The 19,974-nt window shown below is 36.8% G+C and overlaps 1 protein-coding gene across 4 annotated transcripts in view; it reads left to right on the forward strand.

Moving 5' to 3' along the window:
- Positions 1-13,281, forward strand: part of LOC142354420 (uncharacterized) — a 44,915-nt gene extending 31,634 nt beyond the window's left edge. For all 4 annotated transcript variants that reach the window (XM_075406704.1, XM_075406705.1, XM_075406706.1 and 1 more), the window contains 9 exons: positions 1,748-2,010; positions 2,616-3,121; positions 3,536-3,716; positions 4,130-4,928; positions 6,951-7,249; positions 7,850-8,031; positions 10,856-10,974; positions 11,962-12,194; positions 12,998-13,281. In XM_075406704.1, coding sequence (XP_075262819.1) covers positions 1,748-2,010; positions 2,616-3,121; positions 3,536-3,716; positions 4,130-4,928; positions 6,951-7,249; positions 7,850-8,031; positions 10,856-10,974; positions 11,962-12,194; positions 12,998-13,048 — 2,633 coding nt within the window. In that variant the 3' untranslated portion in view covers positions 13,049-13,281. The remainder of the gene's footprint in view (positions 1-1,747; positions 2,011-2,615; positions 3,122-3,535; positions 3,717-4,129; positions 4,929-6,950; positions 7,250-7,849; positions 8,032-10,855; positions 10,975-11,961; positions 12,195-12,997) is intronic.
- The last annotated feature ends 6,693 nt before the right edge of the window (positions 13,282-19,974 follow it).

Consider the following 19,974-nt stretch of genomic DNA (forward strand, 5'->3'; position numbering starts at 1 on the left):
TTGCACGACTTTTATCTCGGAGGTTGTTGGTGATTTTTTGCAATGGGTTTACGCCATGACCAAAATGATTCCAGAAGTCTTATTAGAGCAAACAGAAATGCTCTTACTGCCAGAAAAAGCTTGACTGACAAAACCACAGTTCAATTGATGGTGCCATCTTATAAAAGTTCATTGGTTTATCTAGTGCTAATAGTTTTATCCTATTGTTCGATGGTTCCATCGGAGATCAATCAATGTGAAATATCATAAACAATCAAATAACATTTTTTTAGGAATAAAACAAGCAAGTAAAGTTGTCCTACTTTTTTGGGTGGAAAGATATCTTGAAGCTAAGTCATTAAAGCGAAAAAGAACAGTAACATTGACGAAAAATGCCAGACGTCGAATGTTCTATAATTTATCCCCCAATAAATAATAACATTCACTTTCAAATAATAAGATTGTTCTTTTTTTTTTTTAAAAAAAAGCTAGTCTGTAGGGGCGTCTCAACGCTGTCCTTTTCTGCAAAAAGATTACTCTGATTTTTTGTCAACTAAAGAAATGTGAGATGAGAAAATTGATATGGCGGGAAAGTCCATCTTTTGCCTCTGATATCTCTTAAATGTTTGCAGTTGCCAAAACTAGCATTTCTCCCGAGATTTCTTTTTGTTTGATATTTAATTGCTCTCAAACGAAGTTTGAAGCAATTATATTAATCATGATGTCTTTTTCCGTATCCGATTTTTCGCTTTGCCGATTTTTCGTCTTTCTTGGAGTCGTTTGGCTCACTAGACTTAAAGTTTGACCCCCTGTCCACACGTCATGCGCATTTTCTTTTTGAACTTTTTTGCTTTACAAATATGTAATTACAAGTATAATATAAGTGGAGCGAAAAAGCGAGTGGTTTTGCGGCGTGAATTTTTTTCGCTCTAATTTTAAAGTAGAGTGAGAATACGGTGGTTGAACAAAATTAGCTTTCTCGCTAGTGGTTTTTTGTTCACATGCGGCATTTTGACATTGATTGTCTGTTTTTTTTTTCGATCTGATTTTTAGAGATGGTTCACTCAATTCACTCGTAATCCGTTCTAGGTCTAGTTTTTTGTTTAGTCAATAAAATTTTTCGAACTGTACGTCAGGTCTTCTGCTATGTTTTTTTGTTTCTTCGTCGATCAAAAAGTTTCGCTTTACATCATTTTGCCGATTTTTCAACATCTTGCGTGAAATCTTTTTGACTTCTCTAGGCTAGTTTCTCTCTTCTCTCATTCTGCTAAAAGTGATTTTGAACATCAGTTGCTCAGCAAAGCAATTCAAAATGAACAGAGTCAGTATAAAAAATTTAAGTCAGAAATAGAAACGAGATAAACCCATAAAGCCCAACTTTAGATGCCCGCTATTTGAACGTTGTTCCTATAAGTATTAGTTACCTCTCTCTAATGCTTATTGGTATTGATAGTAGCCCCTGTAGCCTGTCTCTAAGAAACAGAAGTATGTTCAACTACGAAATGCCATCAAAATAAGTCGGACTTAAAAATATTTTTGTACAAAAATATATATTTTTTTCAATATCTATTCTTTCAATCCCAATCATGCTTATTGGAATCAACGGCGGCTATTTTCCGGCAATGGTGTCCACGGTTAACGTATAGGTTTTTAATTGTGGGCAACTGCGTCGTAAAATGAATATTTATGACAAGGTTTTGGCATCGTTGTGCACGAAGGGCCCCGAAAACCTCAATTTAGCATTTGGTACGTAATGTATTTATTGTAGTGATGGAACTGGACAGCGTGCGTGCAATGTTCTCTGAAAAGGAGAAAGAACTCTCAGTTGCAGTAGCCAAAGTAGAACAGCTAACAGCCCAGTTAGAGTCACTCAAGGTGGCAACTCCCTCGCCCCCGGCTTCGTCTTCCACCCCTCCCGCATCTGCGACGGCTGGAATTACTGGGTACAACAGTAATGGTGCTAAAGGGGCGACTGGGCCACAAGGGGATGGAAACAATTTGGTGTTTGACAGAATGAACTCCCAAATATTGGTGAGTAAAAAAAAACAATTTTCAGAGAATTTGAAGGAATTTTTAGCAGTTCTACTTCTTTTTAATTTCTTAGTGATTTAACTCCGCAATTTTTTAACCCCCAAAACCCTTACCCAAACCCTAGGTTTCCCAAATTTTGAATGATTATTGTACCAATTTTATAAAGAATTAAAATCGTGGTGGTTGCTAGCGGGTTCAGTTAATCCTTGCTAGATGATGATAGTGGGTGAACTAAATAGGTTAAGAAAGTGTGACACCATTTTAGCGATAGAAATTTGTCATAGAGAGACAGCGCTTTAAAAATGCAATTTGCTACAGTCAAATGAAATAATGTAAGGGCAAAAAAAAACAGTTTTGCATACGAAATTGAGTTTGTAATTCAATTTTGGTACCTTCAAACGAAGGTCATTAAGTAATATTGCGGCAAGTTCAAATTTATGGCTATCAATAACCAATATATACGATGTATTTAATTCTATACAAAACGATGAGAGTCTTATCAGATTTGTAATCGATAAAAACTAATTATGCGACCATAGTTTTAGCGTGCAACCGTTTATGATCTGATAGATTTTTGTAAAGTTTTTCATAAATCTTTGCTCCAGGTTCGTAACATGATGAATAACGAGCAGGCTTCTAAATTAGAGAACCGCAAACTTTATCTGGGCGAGCGAGTTACAGAATTGGATAGTCTTCATGCTAAGATGAAGGCACTGAATGACAGAATCAACCTGATAAAAGAGCAACAAAATTCACAACAGGTTCCAGGGTCTCAACCTCAGCAACAACAACAAACGTTTCAAAATATTGCCTCACAGCTACGACCAAACGGCAGTCCGAACACAAGCGACCCTAGCTTGAATTCTTCAAACACATCCAGTATGAGGAACCAATTTGCCCCAGTTAAAAGGTTCGACTCCAGACCGAATCCGTCGTTGATTGCCCAGGTGCAACCTATGCGCAATGTTCCACTTCCGGGAACTCCGTCGCCAAATAACTCGGACAGAGCGTCTTCCTCTCCTCGTGACGAGAAACTCTCCCCATCGCCTCGCAACTTCCTTAAACCACAAATGCAACAGCCTTCCAGTATGCACATTATGAATAATCACAGGTAAATTCTCACTTCGAATTATGTAATTCGTAAATTCCGGAGTTTAGTGTTTGGAATCATATTCGATTCACAACAATTATGCTTTAATAATAATAATAATAATAAAAATAAATTGTTTCCATCAGTCATTAAATATTTTCAAAAGACCTTTACAAATACGACCACATTTTTGATTGTGGGTGAGCACTATTGGGCCGATGACCCGTTCTCAAGTGTCTCATTCAGTTTATCTTGATGAGAATGATTCAAAATGAAAAAGTTTTGCCGTGATGGACCAGTTTCGCTACAATTTGGTGATTCTCTGTGAACTGAAATGCTTCGCAGGTTATTCCCTCCAGACATCTTTGACAAACCACTCTGTGTATTATCTGGTTTAAAAATTCTACTTAAAAATGATTAAAAAATATTGTTTAGGTTGTCGCCCAGCTACTCCGGCAGTCCGAATGCCTCGACGGTTTCTAATTCTCCCTCAATCAGCCCCAACTCCAGTGCAATGAAGAACCTTAACAAAAACAACCACCCCAGCTCTGATCGGGTTGACTACAGCAAGGCTAAAACCGACAGCCTTTCTGACTATTCTATGAAATTGGCCAAGGTTAGACAGAAATTTGTGATCTCAAAAGTTTCTCCCGTTTGCAATTTTTGGCAAAAATTATCCACATGGCTCTTTACGATAGGAATTTTGTCAAATCTTTCTTTCTCAACACTTTCTTTTTGACAGTTTATCAAAATGCACCCCCCCCCCCACCCTGCCGCCGCCCGCAAATGAGACAGACAGACAAGATATGAATGGCTAGCTATTTTTGTACCCTGTGACACTAATCTCTGTCTAGTCCAGTCGAGATATTTCAGTTTTATCATGACGACACTGATTAAGCATCGCAGAGATAGAATCATCGAACTATAATTTGTGCTCTACTAATTTCAGCTTTTTTCTCATCCTTAAGTACCATTGAACCATCAAGATTCGCGAATGTCAAAAGCAATTATAATCTCGATTTCTTATAGGTGAGACCAGTTCAGCAATTTGACGGTGAGTCGTCAGACACTAGCACATTAAGAAACCCACGAACACCCAATGCGTCATCGACACGTGAGAATATGTACACAACAGCTGTAGAAATGAGCACAAAGTACAGTCCAGATGCTAATACTCCAAGTCCAAATTATCAGATACTTAAAACTGGGTTCCCGTTACGACAACCTGATGCCATAGATTCAAACAGACACGATCAGAATCAAGGTCAGATGCAGTTTAACAGAACTGCAACGTTGCAAACTTCGGGAGGTATGCAGTCAGCTAACACGATTCGCGGATCCAACAGTGACCAAAGTAAGTCGTCGAGTGGATATGTCACAGCTGATGATCCCTTAGCTCCTGTCAAGGTTCCTGATGGTACTGGTCAGGATACAAACGAGGGCCTAGGCCTGGTAGATAATGCCTCGCAACCCGTAATTCACCAGTATCCCATTTTACAGCAATTTGTGATGAAGAATGCCGAGGGTGGCGGAAGTTTGCGAGGTCTTGGTGCAAATGCGTCACGACCATCGGCTTATGAGCGCCTCTTTCCCATTCCATCGCCTGGAACTGCGCCTAATGATGACTCTGGTGATGTGATCGATAAGCCGAAACTGCGAGAACGAAGTAAGAATGTTCTAGAAGAATCCAGGTCCAGGCCGGAAGGTGGCGAAGATGATGAACTGGATATCTCGAGATCCAGTTCTAGTATCCATATTGTGGACAAGACTACTGGGAATAAACAGAAGAGGCGAAGGTCTTCACTTGTTCAAACAGGGGACGGAAATGGTATGTTTAATTCTTTCAAATTCGACATAATTTATTTAACCAACGTCGTAAATTATCTGACAGTTAGATAATTTTGAAACAATGGGTGCTTTTGATATTACGATTGTCAGATAAATTTGACTGTCAACTTCTTAATGTGGAATTTTTGAGGTTTTGCGGATGATGCCTCTCTAAGCAAAACGTTTTAATAGCCGCACAGCGATAGCTGGGGCTATTATTGGCCTTCTCTTGGTTTTTTTTACAATTCAAAGAATTTGAATTGTATTGGGGCGCTGTCTTTTTACGACTCGAAGAGGAGTATTGGAGAAGTCCTTTTTTTAATCAATTTTATTGGAGTGATTTTTGAAGCGGGAAATGAAACGCGTGAAAAAATTTGGAGTGCTTTTGGCGCTGAACAAAAGTGAAGAGCGGAGAGAAAAGAGAGTGGTTTTTGTTCATACCGCTGTTTTTGAGAGAGCGAAAAATTGATGTGCGAAAAAATTTTCTCTTAGCGAGCGAAATTTTTTTGTTCACGTGCGGCATTTGAAAGCAGTTTTTTTTTGCAACTTTTGATGGTTATGAGGTTAGGTTATGATATTGTATTAGGTTTAGACTTGTTTGAATAAGAATTGGAGGTTTCAAGTAGTTAATCTGAGTTTAATGCTAATTTGGAGGTTTTTGATCAGTTTTGCTGATTTTCAGAAGAAATTTAACGATGTTTGCGTTTTTTTGTTTTAATGCTTTAATTACGATTTGAATAGAAGCTTGTTACTTAAGGAATGTTCAGGTACCAATTGACTAAAGTTTTCGTGGTATAAAATAATTTTTTCCTAGGAAAATTGACAGTAAAATTGAGAAATTTTAAATCATTTTTCTTAATTTTTTTGCATTTTTTCTTTTTTTTCAAATGTTAGACAAGTTTCTTTTCCTATAATGACTTGCCCATTGTTTTGCGAGATTTCTCATTGCTCTAATTACAAAAGAACGTTATTCGGCTTTATGTTTCCTTGTACTATTAAAAAAACTCATTAAGTTTTTCTAGCTTTTTTTGTTCAATTTGTTTTTGAATGCCGTTGCTATTCTTCCTTAAATTTTCTGTGACATTTTTGGAGGTTCAGTATTCATAATAGTTGTTCTATTTGTTTAGTCATAAATATGGGCAATTTTCTCCTTCGAGTCGTTTCCGGAATTCTTCCGGCTATGTTTTTTTTTAAGATCTGTTCACACATTTTCATGATTTTTGAAGTCAAATTGGAGTAGTGATTTTGGTCACGCCGAAAGAGGAAGTGGAGCGAAAAAGCGAGTGGCTCTGCGGCGTGAATTTTTTTCGCTCCAAATTTAAAGTAGAGTGAGAAAACGGTGTTTGAACAAAAATTCGCTTTCTCGCTAGTGGTTTTTTGTTCACATGCGGCAATTTGACTTTGATTTTTACTGTTTTTTCGTTTTTTTTTAGATCGGATTTTTTTCTAAATGGTTTTACCAATCCATTCGTAGTCCGTTCTAGGTTTAGTTTTCTGTTTAGTCAATGAATTGTACGTCAGGACTTGTCCTGCTATGTTTTTTTATTTCGTCGTCATGATTTTTGTTACGACCATATGACGTCACAACCACTTTTTGTTCATTTGTTCATGCAATTTCAACTGAATTGCATGTGTGACGTCATTTTTCGCTCTTAGTGGAGCGAGTTTTTTTGTTCATGCGCGTGATTAAGTTTTTGGTCAGACTTGACTTACCTCACTCTCAAAAATGACTTCCTCACTTTGAAATTGACTTTTATTTACTTTAATTCAAAGAGATAAGGTCAAATGGGTGTGTGTCACTCTAAATGAAGGTCATTTGAGATCAGCTAATAGAGGCAGCAATAACTTATACAGATTTTTAATCAAATATAACAGATCAGCCTTCAATGAAAAGACGAATTTTTTTGGTCTGTCTTTAGACTGCCGATCTACGAATCTATTGCGGCTATTTTCTGGCAATCTGCCAGCTATGTTTCTACTGTTCAGGTTTTGAATGATTGAACTGGTTTAAGTCTCGTTTCAGGTCCTCTGATACCGCAACATTTGATACCAGAACACCTTCTATCCGACTACGATGAAGTCAGTCCTCAAAGGTCTCCCTCAGAAGCTACCACTCCAGAATCCCCCAACGCTCCGTCTCATAAACCCCTGATTGGAATTCTGAAGAAACCAAAGACCCCAATTAGACCTCGCAGTTATTCTGGAGGCGAGAACAAAGGTGCAGGTGCTAGTAACAGGAGGGTTGTGTTTGACAGACTTGCGTTGTTTCTGGATGCTGCGTTGGAGGGTGATTTGGCATTAGTTGAACAGTTGTACGGACAAGTAAGGAAATTATGTAACCATTGGTTAACCGAAATAATTATAACAAACGATTGGCAAAACAAAAAGTCAATGTCAGAACTTGATGAGATAAGAACTTTCTTGCTGAAGAACCCATCGGCTTAGATGATTGAAGTAGCGCAGCCCAGTTTTGCCCGTGTCTCCAATTTAATATATCTGAAAGTCACCTAAACTCGCAATTTAACGTTGTTTTGTCCTACATTTGGTTATGACTTACTTGCTGAGTTTTGCATTGACATCAACCAAACTTTGTCGTAATTATATGGATCGTGTTCGTTTTTAAATCAATTTTTTGTCTGACTATCAAACTTTCGCGATTTATCGTCTTGAAAAACTTGGTAAACTGTGAAGCCCAAGGGCAGTTAGTCACTGTTCTCCGCTTTAAGAGCTTTACTGGTGTACGTTGCACTGAAACTGGTAAGGATGCAAAATTAATGGTGTAATGGGGCTTTTTTTGGTAGGTTTAGGCAACTAGCTTGAACCAAACCCAATCCAAACCAGTCGTTAGAGAGCAATTTGAGTGCCATTAGTCAGTTGTTCTGTATGGATTGTTTTCAATATTAACCTGTTGATGATTTGCAGCTGAAGAACCCGTCGGCCGGGAATGATGAGGGAATAACAGCATTGCACAATGCCATCTGTGCTGGTCATTCTGTGATTGTTGACTATTTGGTACAGAGGGGATGTGATGTCAATGCTGCGGACTCGGACGGTTGGACTCCACTTCACTGCGCGGCATCATGTAACAACCTCGTGATGGTCAGGTGAGTTTAGAAGCCACATGGAGAAATCAAACTTCATCTTTTCAAGCTGAAGTGAGAAAGTCTAAACAGAAGATTGATTCTGTTGCCCATAAATGCGGATGTTAGACGTGTCATTGAATCAAAATGTCAAAATGTAATCACATGAAAACTTGATTTTTACATGATATTTGTATTATAGGAGCACCACTTCTATTTCGCAGCTATTCCGACAGTCTGCCGGCTTTGTTATGAGTGTATCTAGATCTCTAACTCCTTTCTAAGAATTAAAAGAAACAACAAATGTGAAAGTGTTTCAAACTGTTCCACTTATCTAAGAGCAAAATATTTGTCATGCGCTTGTCCAACGCAAGCTAATGTATTTTTGAGGGCCGTTGAATGAAGGTGAGCGCATGAGGGAAACCTTTATTGACATGTTGGAGTCTTAGTTTTTGTATTTTTAATTACTCTTGAACAAAGTTTTTAGCAATTTAATTAGTGCCCCTGGTACTCTAATTTGTGTCTGACCACCGAATTTTTGTGACTTTTCGTATTGAGAAAGAAAACAGGGATAAACTTGTGGAGCCTGAGGGCATTATGTCTCTGAGTAATATGCGTAAATCACGAGAGTGGATCCAAGTAGTTTTGTTTCTAAATCCATCAGTGACGGTGAATGAAGGTGAGCACATGAGGGAAACCTTTATTGACTTGTTGGAGTCTTGGTTTTTAATAGCCGCCCCGCATCTTCTCAGCCGGCTATTATAGCGCTCCTATTTTTTTTACTTCGTCGAACTTTTTTCGCTTTACCTCATTTTGCCGCTTTTTCGACATTTTGCGTGAAATCTTTTTGACTTCTCTAGGCTAGTTTTACTCTTCTGTCATTCTGCTCAAAGTCCTTTTAAACAGCAGCTGCTCAGGAAAACAATTCAAAATGAAGAGAGTCTGTATGAAAAAATCAAAGTCAGAAATAGAAACGGGATAAACTCATAAAGCCCATTTTTAGATGCCCGGTACTTGAACTTAGTTCTCATAAGTTTTAGTTACTATCTATAATGCTTATTGGTATTAATACTAGACCCTGTAGCCTCTCACTGAGAGACAGGAGTATGTTCAACTACGAAATGACATCAAAATAAATTGCACTTAAAAATGTTTTTGTACAAAAATCAATCTTTGTTGATTTCTTTCAATCCCAATAGAGTTATGGGAATCAACGGCGGCTATTTTCCGGCAATCTGCCGGGTATGTTTGTATTTTTAATTGCTCTTGAACAAAGTTTGTAGGAATTTAATTAGTGCCCCTGGTACTCTAATTTGTGTCTGACCACCGAATTTTTGTGATTTCTCGCATTGAGAAAGGAAACAGGGATAAACTTGTGGAGCCTGAGGGTATTATGTCTCTTAGTAATATGCGTAAATCACGAGAGTGGATCCAAGTAGTTTGGTTTTTAAATCCATCAGTGACGGTGTTTTAATTTGCTCGCGAACGAAGTTTGACGCAATTATTTTTAACGTGTGTCTTTTTTCATGCAAAATATTTGCTTGAACGTTTTCCTTTATAACATTCGTTTGATTTCAATTCTTGAGTGACCTTTCACCCATGACTTTGTTTTTGTTTGATTTGAGCTGTGAGGATTCTGAAATTAAGGCTGATGCTAAAAAATTGTCGGTTGTAAGAAGAGCCTGCACAATTGTAGCCTAGATTTTTTATCACATTGCTCGGTCCAAATTAAAATACAAAAATAGCTATTGTTTAAATATATACACTCAATTTTGTTCTAAAATTGACTGTAAAAATGGCCTTCTTCTGTATCAATGTGGACTCTACAACTATTTCTGCAATTTTGAATCAAAAATGCATAAATATTGAATTTTGTTGAAATTTTTGTTCTTTTTAAACAAATCAACGTTATTTATAAACTTTAAGATATAGAACTACTGGAGTTGAAATTATATTGCTGACATCAAAAAAGTGCAAAAAAAGTAGGTCAAATGTATGCTTTGTTTGTGAAAATAAAATAACAGTAAAGTTTCTATTCGCCCCGAGTGTCTGCTATTTTTTTTCGGACGTTTCGGATGTTTCAATTTAAATCTTATTGCTAGTGCAGCTTGTCAATGGTGGTTAATAAAACTTCGGATGAATCTTTCAAGGTTTTTGATGTAAGGCTGTCTTTTATGCAATCAGGCTGTCCTTTATTCTAAGGCAGTCCGTTTTTTGCCTTTGAATTCAAAGGCAGTTTATTTTTGATAAACAAGAGTTGCATTACTTTTTGCTAAGCAATTATTGAAAATGTTGGTTTTTGTCTCTTCAATTTTTTGAAAACATGAGTCTTTTCAAAATGAAAACATGATTTTCTGTACTGTATACTTTGTTATTAGTGTCATAATTTCAAGTGGAGTTTCTCTTGGCAATTTTCTGGTACTCTCCTTTTCTAAATTTGGAGTAGTTTCGTTTTTAAACAGTTCAAAATTTTTCACGATCAACTTCTGACTTATTTTCACTATTGATCGCGGTCTCCTGCTAGTTTTACATAGTTAAGATACCGTTCGTTTTCGAATTTTTTAATCGTTTTTTGACTTCCATTTTTTTCTGACAATCTGCCAGCTATGGTACATATTTTGATTCACTCGTCCGGATTCTGATAACTCGATGTTTTGAGTCGGTAATGTATTGAATATCCTGATTGGAAATGCAGCTGTCCAATTGACATAAAATCATCAGTGTATTAAATTGGTACTTGTAGATGATCCCATTAAGTCGGGTAGAAACAGTTCCCGCCTTCGGCTATTTCAAATTTTTTAAAAAAATCCTAACATTCATAGAATTGCTGATGAACATGTATTTGCAGGTACTTGGTTGAGCACGGGGCCTGCATCTTTGCGAGGACATTCAGCGATGGGGAAACCCCGGCACAGAAGTGTGAAGAACATGAGCCCAACTACGCAGCCTGTAGCCAGTACTTGTACGGTAAGGGAGTTTTGAGGGTAAATAAGAGTTTTTGCGACTACGAGCAATTGTACGTTGTTAATTTTTTCTAAGTGAGCTTTGATTTATTTGATATGATAAGTTTTAGATACAAATTAATAGCTGATAACTTCAAGCAAAAACCAAAAATGTAGGAGAGGCTGATTCTGCCAGATCTTATTTTAGGTTAAAGCTCTGGGTAAAGTGTTAATGCTGGTTTACTTATTTACATGACTTCTAGAGCCTTGAAATAATTACCAAAAAGCTTGAAAACAGAAGGGACAGGTGCATTTTTTGAGCAAAGAGCAACTGGGCGTTTATTGGCCCATTGGGCTGTCATTTTGCCGACTCTTGGCTTCATATTTCATTTGGCGGACATAACTTTCAATTCGCTGCTTTCAACTGCTTTTGAAGTCACATAGAACTTCTGGCCTGGCGTTTATCGAGAACCACCTCGCGGTTCTAAATGTAAAGCCTGAATTTTGAAGTGACTTCTGCAGAGTCACGCAACCTTACTTTAAACACGCAACTTGCACGTTATAAAATGACGGAAGTCAATGAAAGTCATTTTTGGCTATGTATATAGCAGCTTCTGGAATTTTGACTTCTGGCACTGGAGAGAATCGGTATTTTATAGCGTGCACCTGCATGTTTTAATGAATGGTTACGTGACTCTCCTTGAAGTCACTGAGAGTAGCAACTTCTGGCATTTTGACTTCTGGCACTGCCACTGCGGACTTTCGGCATTTTAAAATGTGCACGTGTTTCAAGTTGGATTTCTTTATAGTTATGTAGTATCTGACGTAGGATCTTTTCCGTTTGTGCCCCCCCCCCCCAGCTTAGTGGGCGCATATTATTTGCACCCCCAGACGCACGTGCCATATTTTTACACAATGAATTACTATGTAATGGCACGTGCTCTATAACTGCGGAGCGCATAACGTACTGGGTGCGGGGGGCACAAACGGAAAATATCCCTCGCGTACTTAGGCGTGCAAGAGAAACTGGGTATAATGCAACGTGGTTTGGTCTATGCTCTGTACGACTACTCTGCCGAACAAGCAGATGAGTTGAGTGTGGGGGAGGGGGAGGCAGTAGTTGTGCTTCGCAGAGGGGATGACCACGAAGGACCCGAATGGTGGACCTGCACCCACGTGAACACTTCTCCCGGTGGAACCCAACGCGAGGAGCGTCAAGGATACCTTCCTCGGAATATTATGGGGGTAAGAAATTTCATCCAGTGATAGTGTTTTCCTGTGGGGTGATTGATTTTTATATGGGGCGCCTTTTTTAGTGGGAGAAAAGATTCGTTGCTGTGAAAAATTGAAATGAACAGTCTTGCTCAGTTTAGTTCTTTGTTAAAAGATTGAGAACCACTTTATCTAAAACATGCATGAAATAAGCTTGACAAAAACTTTGGAATCTATTCTGTTTTGGCCCCCAGTGTTTTAACCCCCCCTTCCTCCCTCACGTTACAAATAATATGTTGTTATATACCACGTAAAAAATAGTACGTACGCTTGGGGGGGGGGGGGGTTAAAGATATATTAGCCCACTAAGGAGGGGGGCAGTGATGGCAAACAGAATATATCCAAACTTCGCTTCGCATTATCAGCGTAAATTTGGCTAAAGAGGTGAATCTGCGAAGAATAGAATAGATTTATTCTCAAGATTTGTTAATTAAGAGATAACCCAGTTCGGGAGTTGCAGAACAATTGTTGTAATGCTTGCACACTGGACTTGCAATTTAAAAGCTGCTGGTTCGATCCAGCATTGGTTCAGTTTCACAGTAGTCGCAACCTCTTAGGCATCCCGGATCTGTTCTGTCTCCCCCCCCCCCAGCTTAGTGGGCTTTTATCTTTTACGCCCCCTAGGCGCACGTGCTGTTTTTTACATAGTAACCTGCTATATAACAAGATATAATTTGTAAGGGGTAAAAAACAGGGGGGGGGGGGGGGCAAAACAGAATAGCTCCGACATCCCTAATGCTCCTGGAAAAGAGTAACTTATCAAAATTTTGTTTCAGTTGTTCCCTCGGAGCAAACCCAGACGAATTTTCCAGAATGTAAAGACTTGAAACTGGACGGACACGTTGTCCTCTTTTGATTAGCAAAACCTAAGCTGTACAATTTGCTCTATTAGATGCAGTCTTCTAGAACTCACCGACTTCGCTGCTTTAATGTCCAATGTAACATAATTTTGACAGAATAATTTGATAGAGTTATTTAATGAATTGATTTCATTTTAGTTCAATTTATGTTGTTAAATTGCTTGTATTACAGTGGTAGAGAAATAAAAATTTATGTTGTATTTTTTTCTGCAAAAGACAATGAAAGGATGATCGAACTGTTAAGACAAAAAGATTTGAAGTGATTGTTTTCTTTTTAATGGGCGACCTCATCTCAGCCGGCTATTCTAGCCTCCCTATTTTCTACCTTTCGAAGATGATATATTCTTTAAATCGGTAGCATCTATACTACAGGGTTTGTTTTAGAAGAAGTCGCATGTGAAGAATTGTTTGGTTCAATTTGCTGAACGACTGATTTTTGAGTGGTTAATGTTCATTAACTGTACTGAGAGAGAGAGAGAAAAAATTAGGCATGAAAAAACGAAAAAATTAGGCATGAAAAAACGCGTCCAACGAGCAATTTTTGATCACGAGTGGTTTTCAAAGCAGTTTTTTAGAATTTACTCTACTTGTCCTTCTCAATCATATGAACCAGTAATTGTGCGTTTGGAAGCATTAATGACCATTCGAAGTAAGTATTAATTAAGAATTTTATCATTTGGCATTTTGCAGTTTTTAGTTTATCTTTTTAATTGCTCTTGAACTAGGTTCATAGCAATCATTGTACACATGTTAGTCTTTTTATGCAAATTTTTTGCTTGACCGTTTTGCGCTTGTCTTCTAGAACATTCTTTGACTTCTCAAGTGACTTTCACGCGTTTGTTCTTCATTTTTGAGTTTTCTCTATTGCTCTCACTCCAAAATAAAGCTTGTTGCGAAAATAAAATCGCAGCATAGCACGAAGGGCCGAGTGGGCAGTGCTTCTGGTCAGGGAGCGGGAGGGCAATGATTCGATTTACGGCGTGGTAAACTTTTTTGCACCCTTAAATGAAATTTTATATAGGCTACAGCCTCTGAATTAAATTTCCTCGCCTGTCGTTCAAGCTCAATTCTTCCGACATCAGTCGGCTTATGTTTTGCAGTTTTTGCGAAATTCCCTGAAAGAATGACCAAATCCTTACAAACCTATTAAAAGCGTTTTTATTTTCCTTTCAATAGTCGACCTGAACTTCTAAGCCGGCTATTATAGCGGCCCTTTTTTACGAATCGAAGATTAATGGCGATTTTTTTTCAGTAACTTTGTATTAGGGCATATGTTTTACAGGAAATCAAATGCCGCACCTAAAAAGTGTTTTGGTCAATCTGTTGAAGAAAAGTCAAAATAAGACAAATTAGGTGAGAAAAACTTTGCAGCAAGCTGGCACTTTTGTTATCACGTGCGGTTTTTCAATGCAGCATTTTAGATTTCACTCAACTTTTTCAGCCAAAATTGTTTTCCCCATTCTTTACACAGTAACTGTACGTTTGGCAGCATTATAAACCAAAACAAATGTTTAATTAAGATGGAGTTTCGATCTTTTTTAGAGTTTGCTGTTTTAGTAGTTTTCTTAGCAGTTTTTTTCTCCTCTTAAATTTTAACTGTAATCGAAGAGCTTTTTGGTTAAATTCCGTTTTTCATTGGTTTTGGCGACTTTTTCATTTGATTGCTTTGGTTTTGAGTTGTGGACATTTTCATTTTTTGCTTATTTTTTTTGTTTGTTCAGTAGCGATCAATCAAACTTGGTTTAAGGGACTGTAAACTGGGGCGCAGCACCTTGAAAAAATTTTTGAACATAATAGTTTTCAAAGTAAGTAATTTCTATACCTTTTAATTTCGGATCCCGTTGTTGAAATATTATTCTGTTTTTTATCGTTCTGTCTTCAGGTAACTACTCTGAACAAAAACTAACTGTATCCCTCAGTCCAATACTCAGTAACACTTGCGTAAAGTTGTTTTAAAGTTTCAACTATTCCAGAAAATAGTGAGGTTTTTAATTGCTCTGGATCGAAAATTGAAGCAGTTATTTAAATTGTGTTGGTCTTTTTTATGCACAAATTTTAGTGGTTTTTGCGCCCTTATTTTTGTTTTGAGTTGTCTAAATTTCATTGATTCACGTGTCAGGAGCTGTACTCAAGTGGTTGCAGATCACTACCAAAATTTCAGATGCGAAGTGCGCTAAAAGTGGTGCAATTTTTCACTTCAATTTTTGTTAATGATTATAGTGATATATAATAACCTCTAATGCCGTCCTTTGGTGGCCTTTTTAGTAAATTGAGTTGCTTTCTCAACGTTTTGGGTACAATCTTTGATTTCCGCAGGCTATTTCTACTCCTCCCAATCCGCTCAAAACAGCCTTACGGCTTTAACCAGAAGCTGTTGAGCAAAATAACCTAGAATCAATAGAGCCAGTATCAAAATCTAAATCAAAACGACAAATCCAGTTTCCAGATGCCAAAGAAATATGGAATTAATAAATGTAATTGACCGCAAACTGATCACCCAAAAAGTTAAATTTTTGAAACAGTTTATCGCAAAGATCTTCTGCAACAGGTTTCTCAATGTCATAAAAATTGTTTGGTATCATTCCACGATGAACAAAGACTTCTGAAACCTAATTGTTAAAAGTTAAAAAGAAGACAAGAATTATTTGAAACAGCGAATGGGTTATTTATGTTTCGGTTTTTAGACAGTTATAAACTCTCGTTTCTCATTCTATTCATTCAGATCAAGCGTGTTGTTTAGTTAGAAGAACTTTGGAGACCTAAAAATATAATCGAAGAAGTGGGTTCCTTGAAGGTTTCAAAAAAAATGGCACGGATCAAATTGGTAACAGCATTAATGACCCATATATCTTTATCTGCCATAAAATAACTTTATATATGTAGACAAAAAAGAACTCGAATTTTATGACAATTTTTATCAACAAGCCAAATGAACCGTGATTTAAAGTGAATGTCAGCTACAAGCTCCCGTACGTATATTTTCAAGTAACGTTAAGAACAGTCAATTTATTTTTTACTGTTTTCTTTTAAAGTACAGTTAGCTTGTGGCCGTTTTTCGTGTTAAAGCATTGTCTCATTTACTGCAGGGGAAATTTTAAATATACGTAAACCAATGTCTGACTTCGACCTCAAATGTCAAAATGTCACACCTCACTATTTTTAATTAGCACTCTAATTTCATTGTTTTTGGCAGAAATTTGACTTTTTGGTTTGATTATCCATCTTTGTAATTCCAATATCTTAAAGTGAGCACTAACATTTGTTCTGTTCTAAGTGTGCATTTTCTTTTCACTTCTTCATGAGGGAGTAAAGAGGTATCTTCGGTTTGTGTTATAGTAAATAAAATTTTACCTCGATTATTCGTAATCATTGTTCCAAAATTATATATTCGAGTATGAAAGGACTGTTGGGTTACACAAATACTAACAATTCCGATTTAAAGACAGCATTTTTAATTAAACAAAAGAACATTTTTACATATATATTTTTGTATATGTTTGCCTCCCATCGGCAAAAAATGTATAAGTAGCTAGCGAAAGTTATATTGACTAGGTTTTAATGGAAACCTTACCCGAATTATAGCTCTTTTTAGCAATCATAATCAACCACACCTGCAGACACTCATTTTGTTTCAGCCTTGACCTAAATAGAACACGTGGGCAACAAAGAAATTAACAACCAGAATTATGATTTTCGTCTCAAACAATTGAAGTGCTTTTTGTCTAATTTGCATCCTAGCTCTGCAATTTTTGTAGGATAGCTTACGCGAAGTTTACTGTATAGCTTGTAGTGTTTTTTCTCGGCAGATAGTTGCTTTCAGCGAGTACATAATTTACCATTTGTCACGGGTCTCCACAAAAACATGTTTGCAAGATAATAATTAGTCAGTAATCATGAAACAACCTAAATGACAACACACCGCAAAAATGGCCTCGATTTAGTAAATATGACAAAAAAAGAGATATTGCACATCATTAATTACGATTATCATGGCTGTTTAGATTTTGGGTTATAATTAGGTCTCAAGTTAAAAAAAAATAAAACATTTTCCGCGGAAAACAGTTACAAAAGAAAAGTTTGCCAATATATTTTTGCCATGTTCTGATCGGAGAATTACTTAACGAAGGCGGAATGTTTATCACACAGGAATTAATATTGTATGTAGATATTAACTTTTGCATTCAATTTTTTCCGTTTCGCTTTGTTTCAGTGTTTATAGAAATTAAAAACGTTCCGCCTTCCAGTGGTTGTTCTCGTAGGTGTTGTTTAAGATAGCTACCAATTTCAGTCCATTATACAGGCATATCTTCACGAAGTTTTGTTTGCTGATTTTATTTTGGTCACACCTCACTCTTTTTAATTACCAATCTCATTTCATTATTTTCGAGTGGGACTTTGACTTCTTGGTATGATAAACATTCTTTGTAACTTCCAATATCTTGAAGTGAATACTAAGACTTGGTTCCGTTCTACTTATGAAGTTTACTTTTTACCGTTTCATGAGGCTGTGAAGAGGTGTCGTCTATTTCTGTTGTAGTAAAACAAATTTTACTTCAATTGCTCCTAATCTTTGTCCAGAATATATAAATAACTGTTCTTCGCAAATTGAGCGCCTCTATTTATGGTTTTTAATATTAGAAATAGCCGGAAAACCAGCTGGTCCTCTTCCATTTTTTCTATCCCTTGAAACCACGTTTTTTCAGGAGTTTTATTTTCAGAATCCTGAAGATTTGTAAATGTTGCAGTTTGAAAAGGAAGGTCACCGATTGACGTTTTGTGTTGTGATGAAGCAAATTACGTCACCATTGGACTTTGCCTTTGGTAACATACATTACGTGTTGACATTTAAGATGTTTAAAAATCAGATTTGTATTACTTTAATGCAGAAAAATATTCTGATTGTCCGTTTTACCTTTATCTCACATGCCTCTGTGCCAGTATTCGGATATTACCAAGATATCTACAAGATAACCATCCAGTCTCGCCCCGGGTGGTAACTGCTGTGACTGAAAGTTATCTTCAAATTCTTTCAATTTAGCTGCAAGTGTGTGTCGGTTTTTCTCTTAAAATGGATATTTCACATCAGTAGATATTCTAATTTCGCAACAGATGCTCTGAAAATTTTATGTTGAAGTTTAACCAAGATTTGCGTACCCAGTGAACTGAAACTTGGTACACCTTGATAAACATAGTAAATCTTGTTAAATCTTGCCAAGATCTTGACATGGTTCTTACGATGAAAAAAATCAAGATTTGTACGAAATTGCAAGATCTTTGCATGGCTATCAAGAAACAAGATCTTGGCAAGATAACCAAGAAAGATTAACCATGACTTTGCAAGATATACCAAGTTGTAGAAATTGAAAAGCACCTTTACGCAAGATTTAGGCTATAGGAAGATGATGTCAAATTTTATATATTAAAAAGCCTTCGCTCATCTGAATGTTTGTTCAAATTGTTCGAGGAATTCTGCTGTAACTGAAGCAGTCACAAAGCTCCATATATGGCAGTTATGTTGTTGACTGATCCTACTATCACTCCATCGTTGTAAAATTCTGAATATTGACTTTTAGTTTTTCATCAAGTAACTTCCTTCTTGTCTTCAGAAGAAATTTTTCTTGCTGCAGTTTCTCTGTAGAAACCCGGAAACACGTTAACTTGTCGTGCTCTCTTCCTTTGGCCAATACCATTCTTGCAGTTTTTGCAGTCGTTTTTGGCAGACGAAAACGAAAACACTTCAGCAAAATCTGGTAAGATATGTGTAGTAGCTTTTGAAAGACACAGACACTGAAAAACATACGTAAACACACAACACACATTAAATAAAATAACACCAAAAAATACAAAGACCAACAATAAAAAGTCAATTTTGATTTTTGTTTTATCATGCAATTGGTCAATACTCAAGGCTCACCGCTGCTTATCTAGTATCTTTCTTCCTACAACACTAGGCAGTGACATTTTGGAGCAATTGTATCGGAAACTGTAACTTGGACACAAAACTTTGAAACGTACTTTTAAGAATGCTTGTTACAATTTTGATGTTTTTCATATCTATAATGGGACATTTAAATTGTTAAAACCTCGCGATGTGGCATCAACGAGACCTCCCAACACATGGGTTTGGATTTATTTTGAATGCAATTGTTTGAATTACTATATAGTTTTTCTAAATTTGTCATAGTCTCTGACAGTTTTTGCGGTCTGCCTCTATTTGTGTTCAACATTTAAGGACTCTCTCTCAGATTAGCTCTCTCTTTCTCTCATGCCCATACAAACACACACACCACACATATTAAAAACACAAGCACAGTTATATACAAGGACAAAAACGCGCGCACACATAAACAAAGACAACCCCAAAACAAAAGAATTAAAATAGTCTTTTTGGCATCTGGCCGTTACTAAATGTTTCTCACGGTTCATTTTTGCTGATTGTTTATGTTTTCTATCAAATTTGTCGTGGATGTATTCAGGCAATTATGTTTGTAGATCACACTGAAATCGAAAATGAATTTTTGAAGTTTTCAAAACGTTTTTTTCTTTTTTGATGTCTCTTGAGCAAAAAGAGCTAATTAAATTTTCAAAATGTCGCATATTTCATATCAGCGAGACCTGAAAAATATCTTTGAATTGGACAAACTTAAAACTGCAATTTGTAGCAAATATCAAGCAGTTTTTCTACTTTTTTCTGATTTCTGACAGTTTCTGCACCCCGAATATATGTGTTTACGTTTGGAGGAACTATCTCCCTCACACTAACTCTTTTTCTCTCTTTCCTGCACACACAAATAGAATACACAAATGTCCATTACAAAACGCACACTCATAGATTCACTCATACAATTTCGCACACACACACACACACACATTCACACACATACATATACAGA

The sequence above is a fragment of the Convolutriloba macropyga genome, chromosome 15 (genome assembly GCF_964194025.1).
Source record: "Convolutriloba macropyga chromosome 15, txConMacr16.3, whole genome shotgun sequence".
In the NCBI taxonomy this organism is placed as follows: Eukaryota; Metazoa; Xenacoelomorpha; order Acoela; family Convolutidae; genus Convolutriloba; species Convolutriloba macropyga.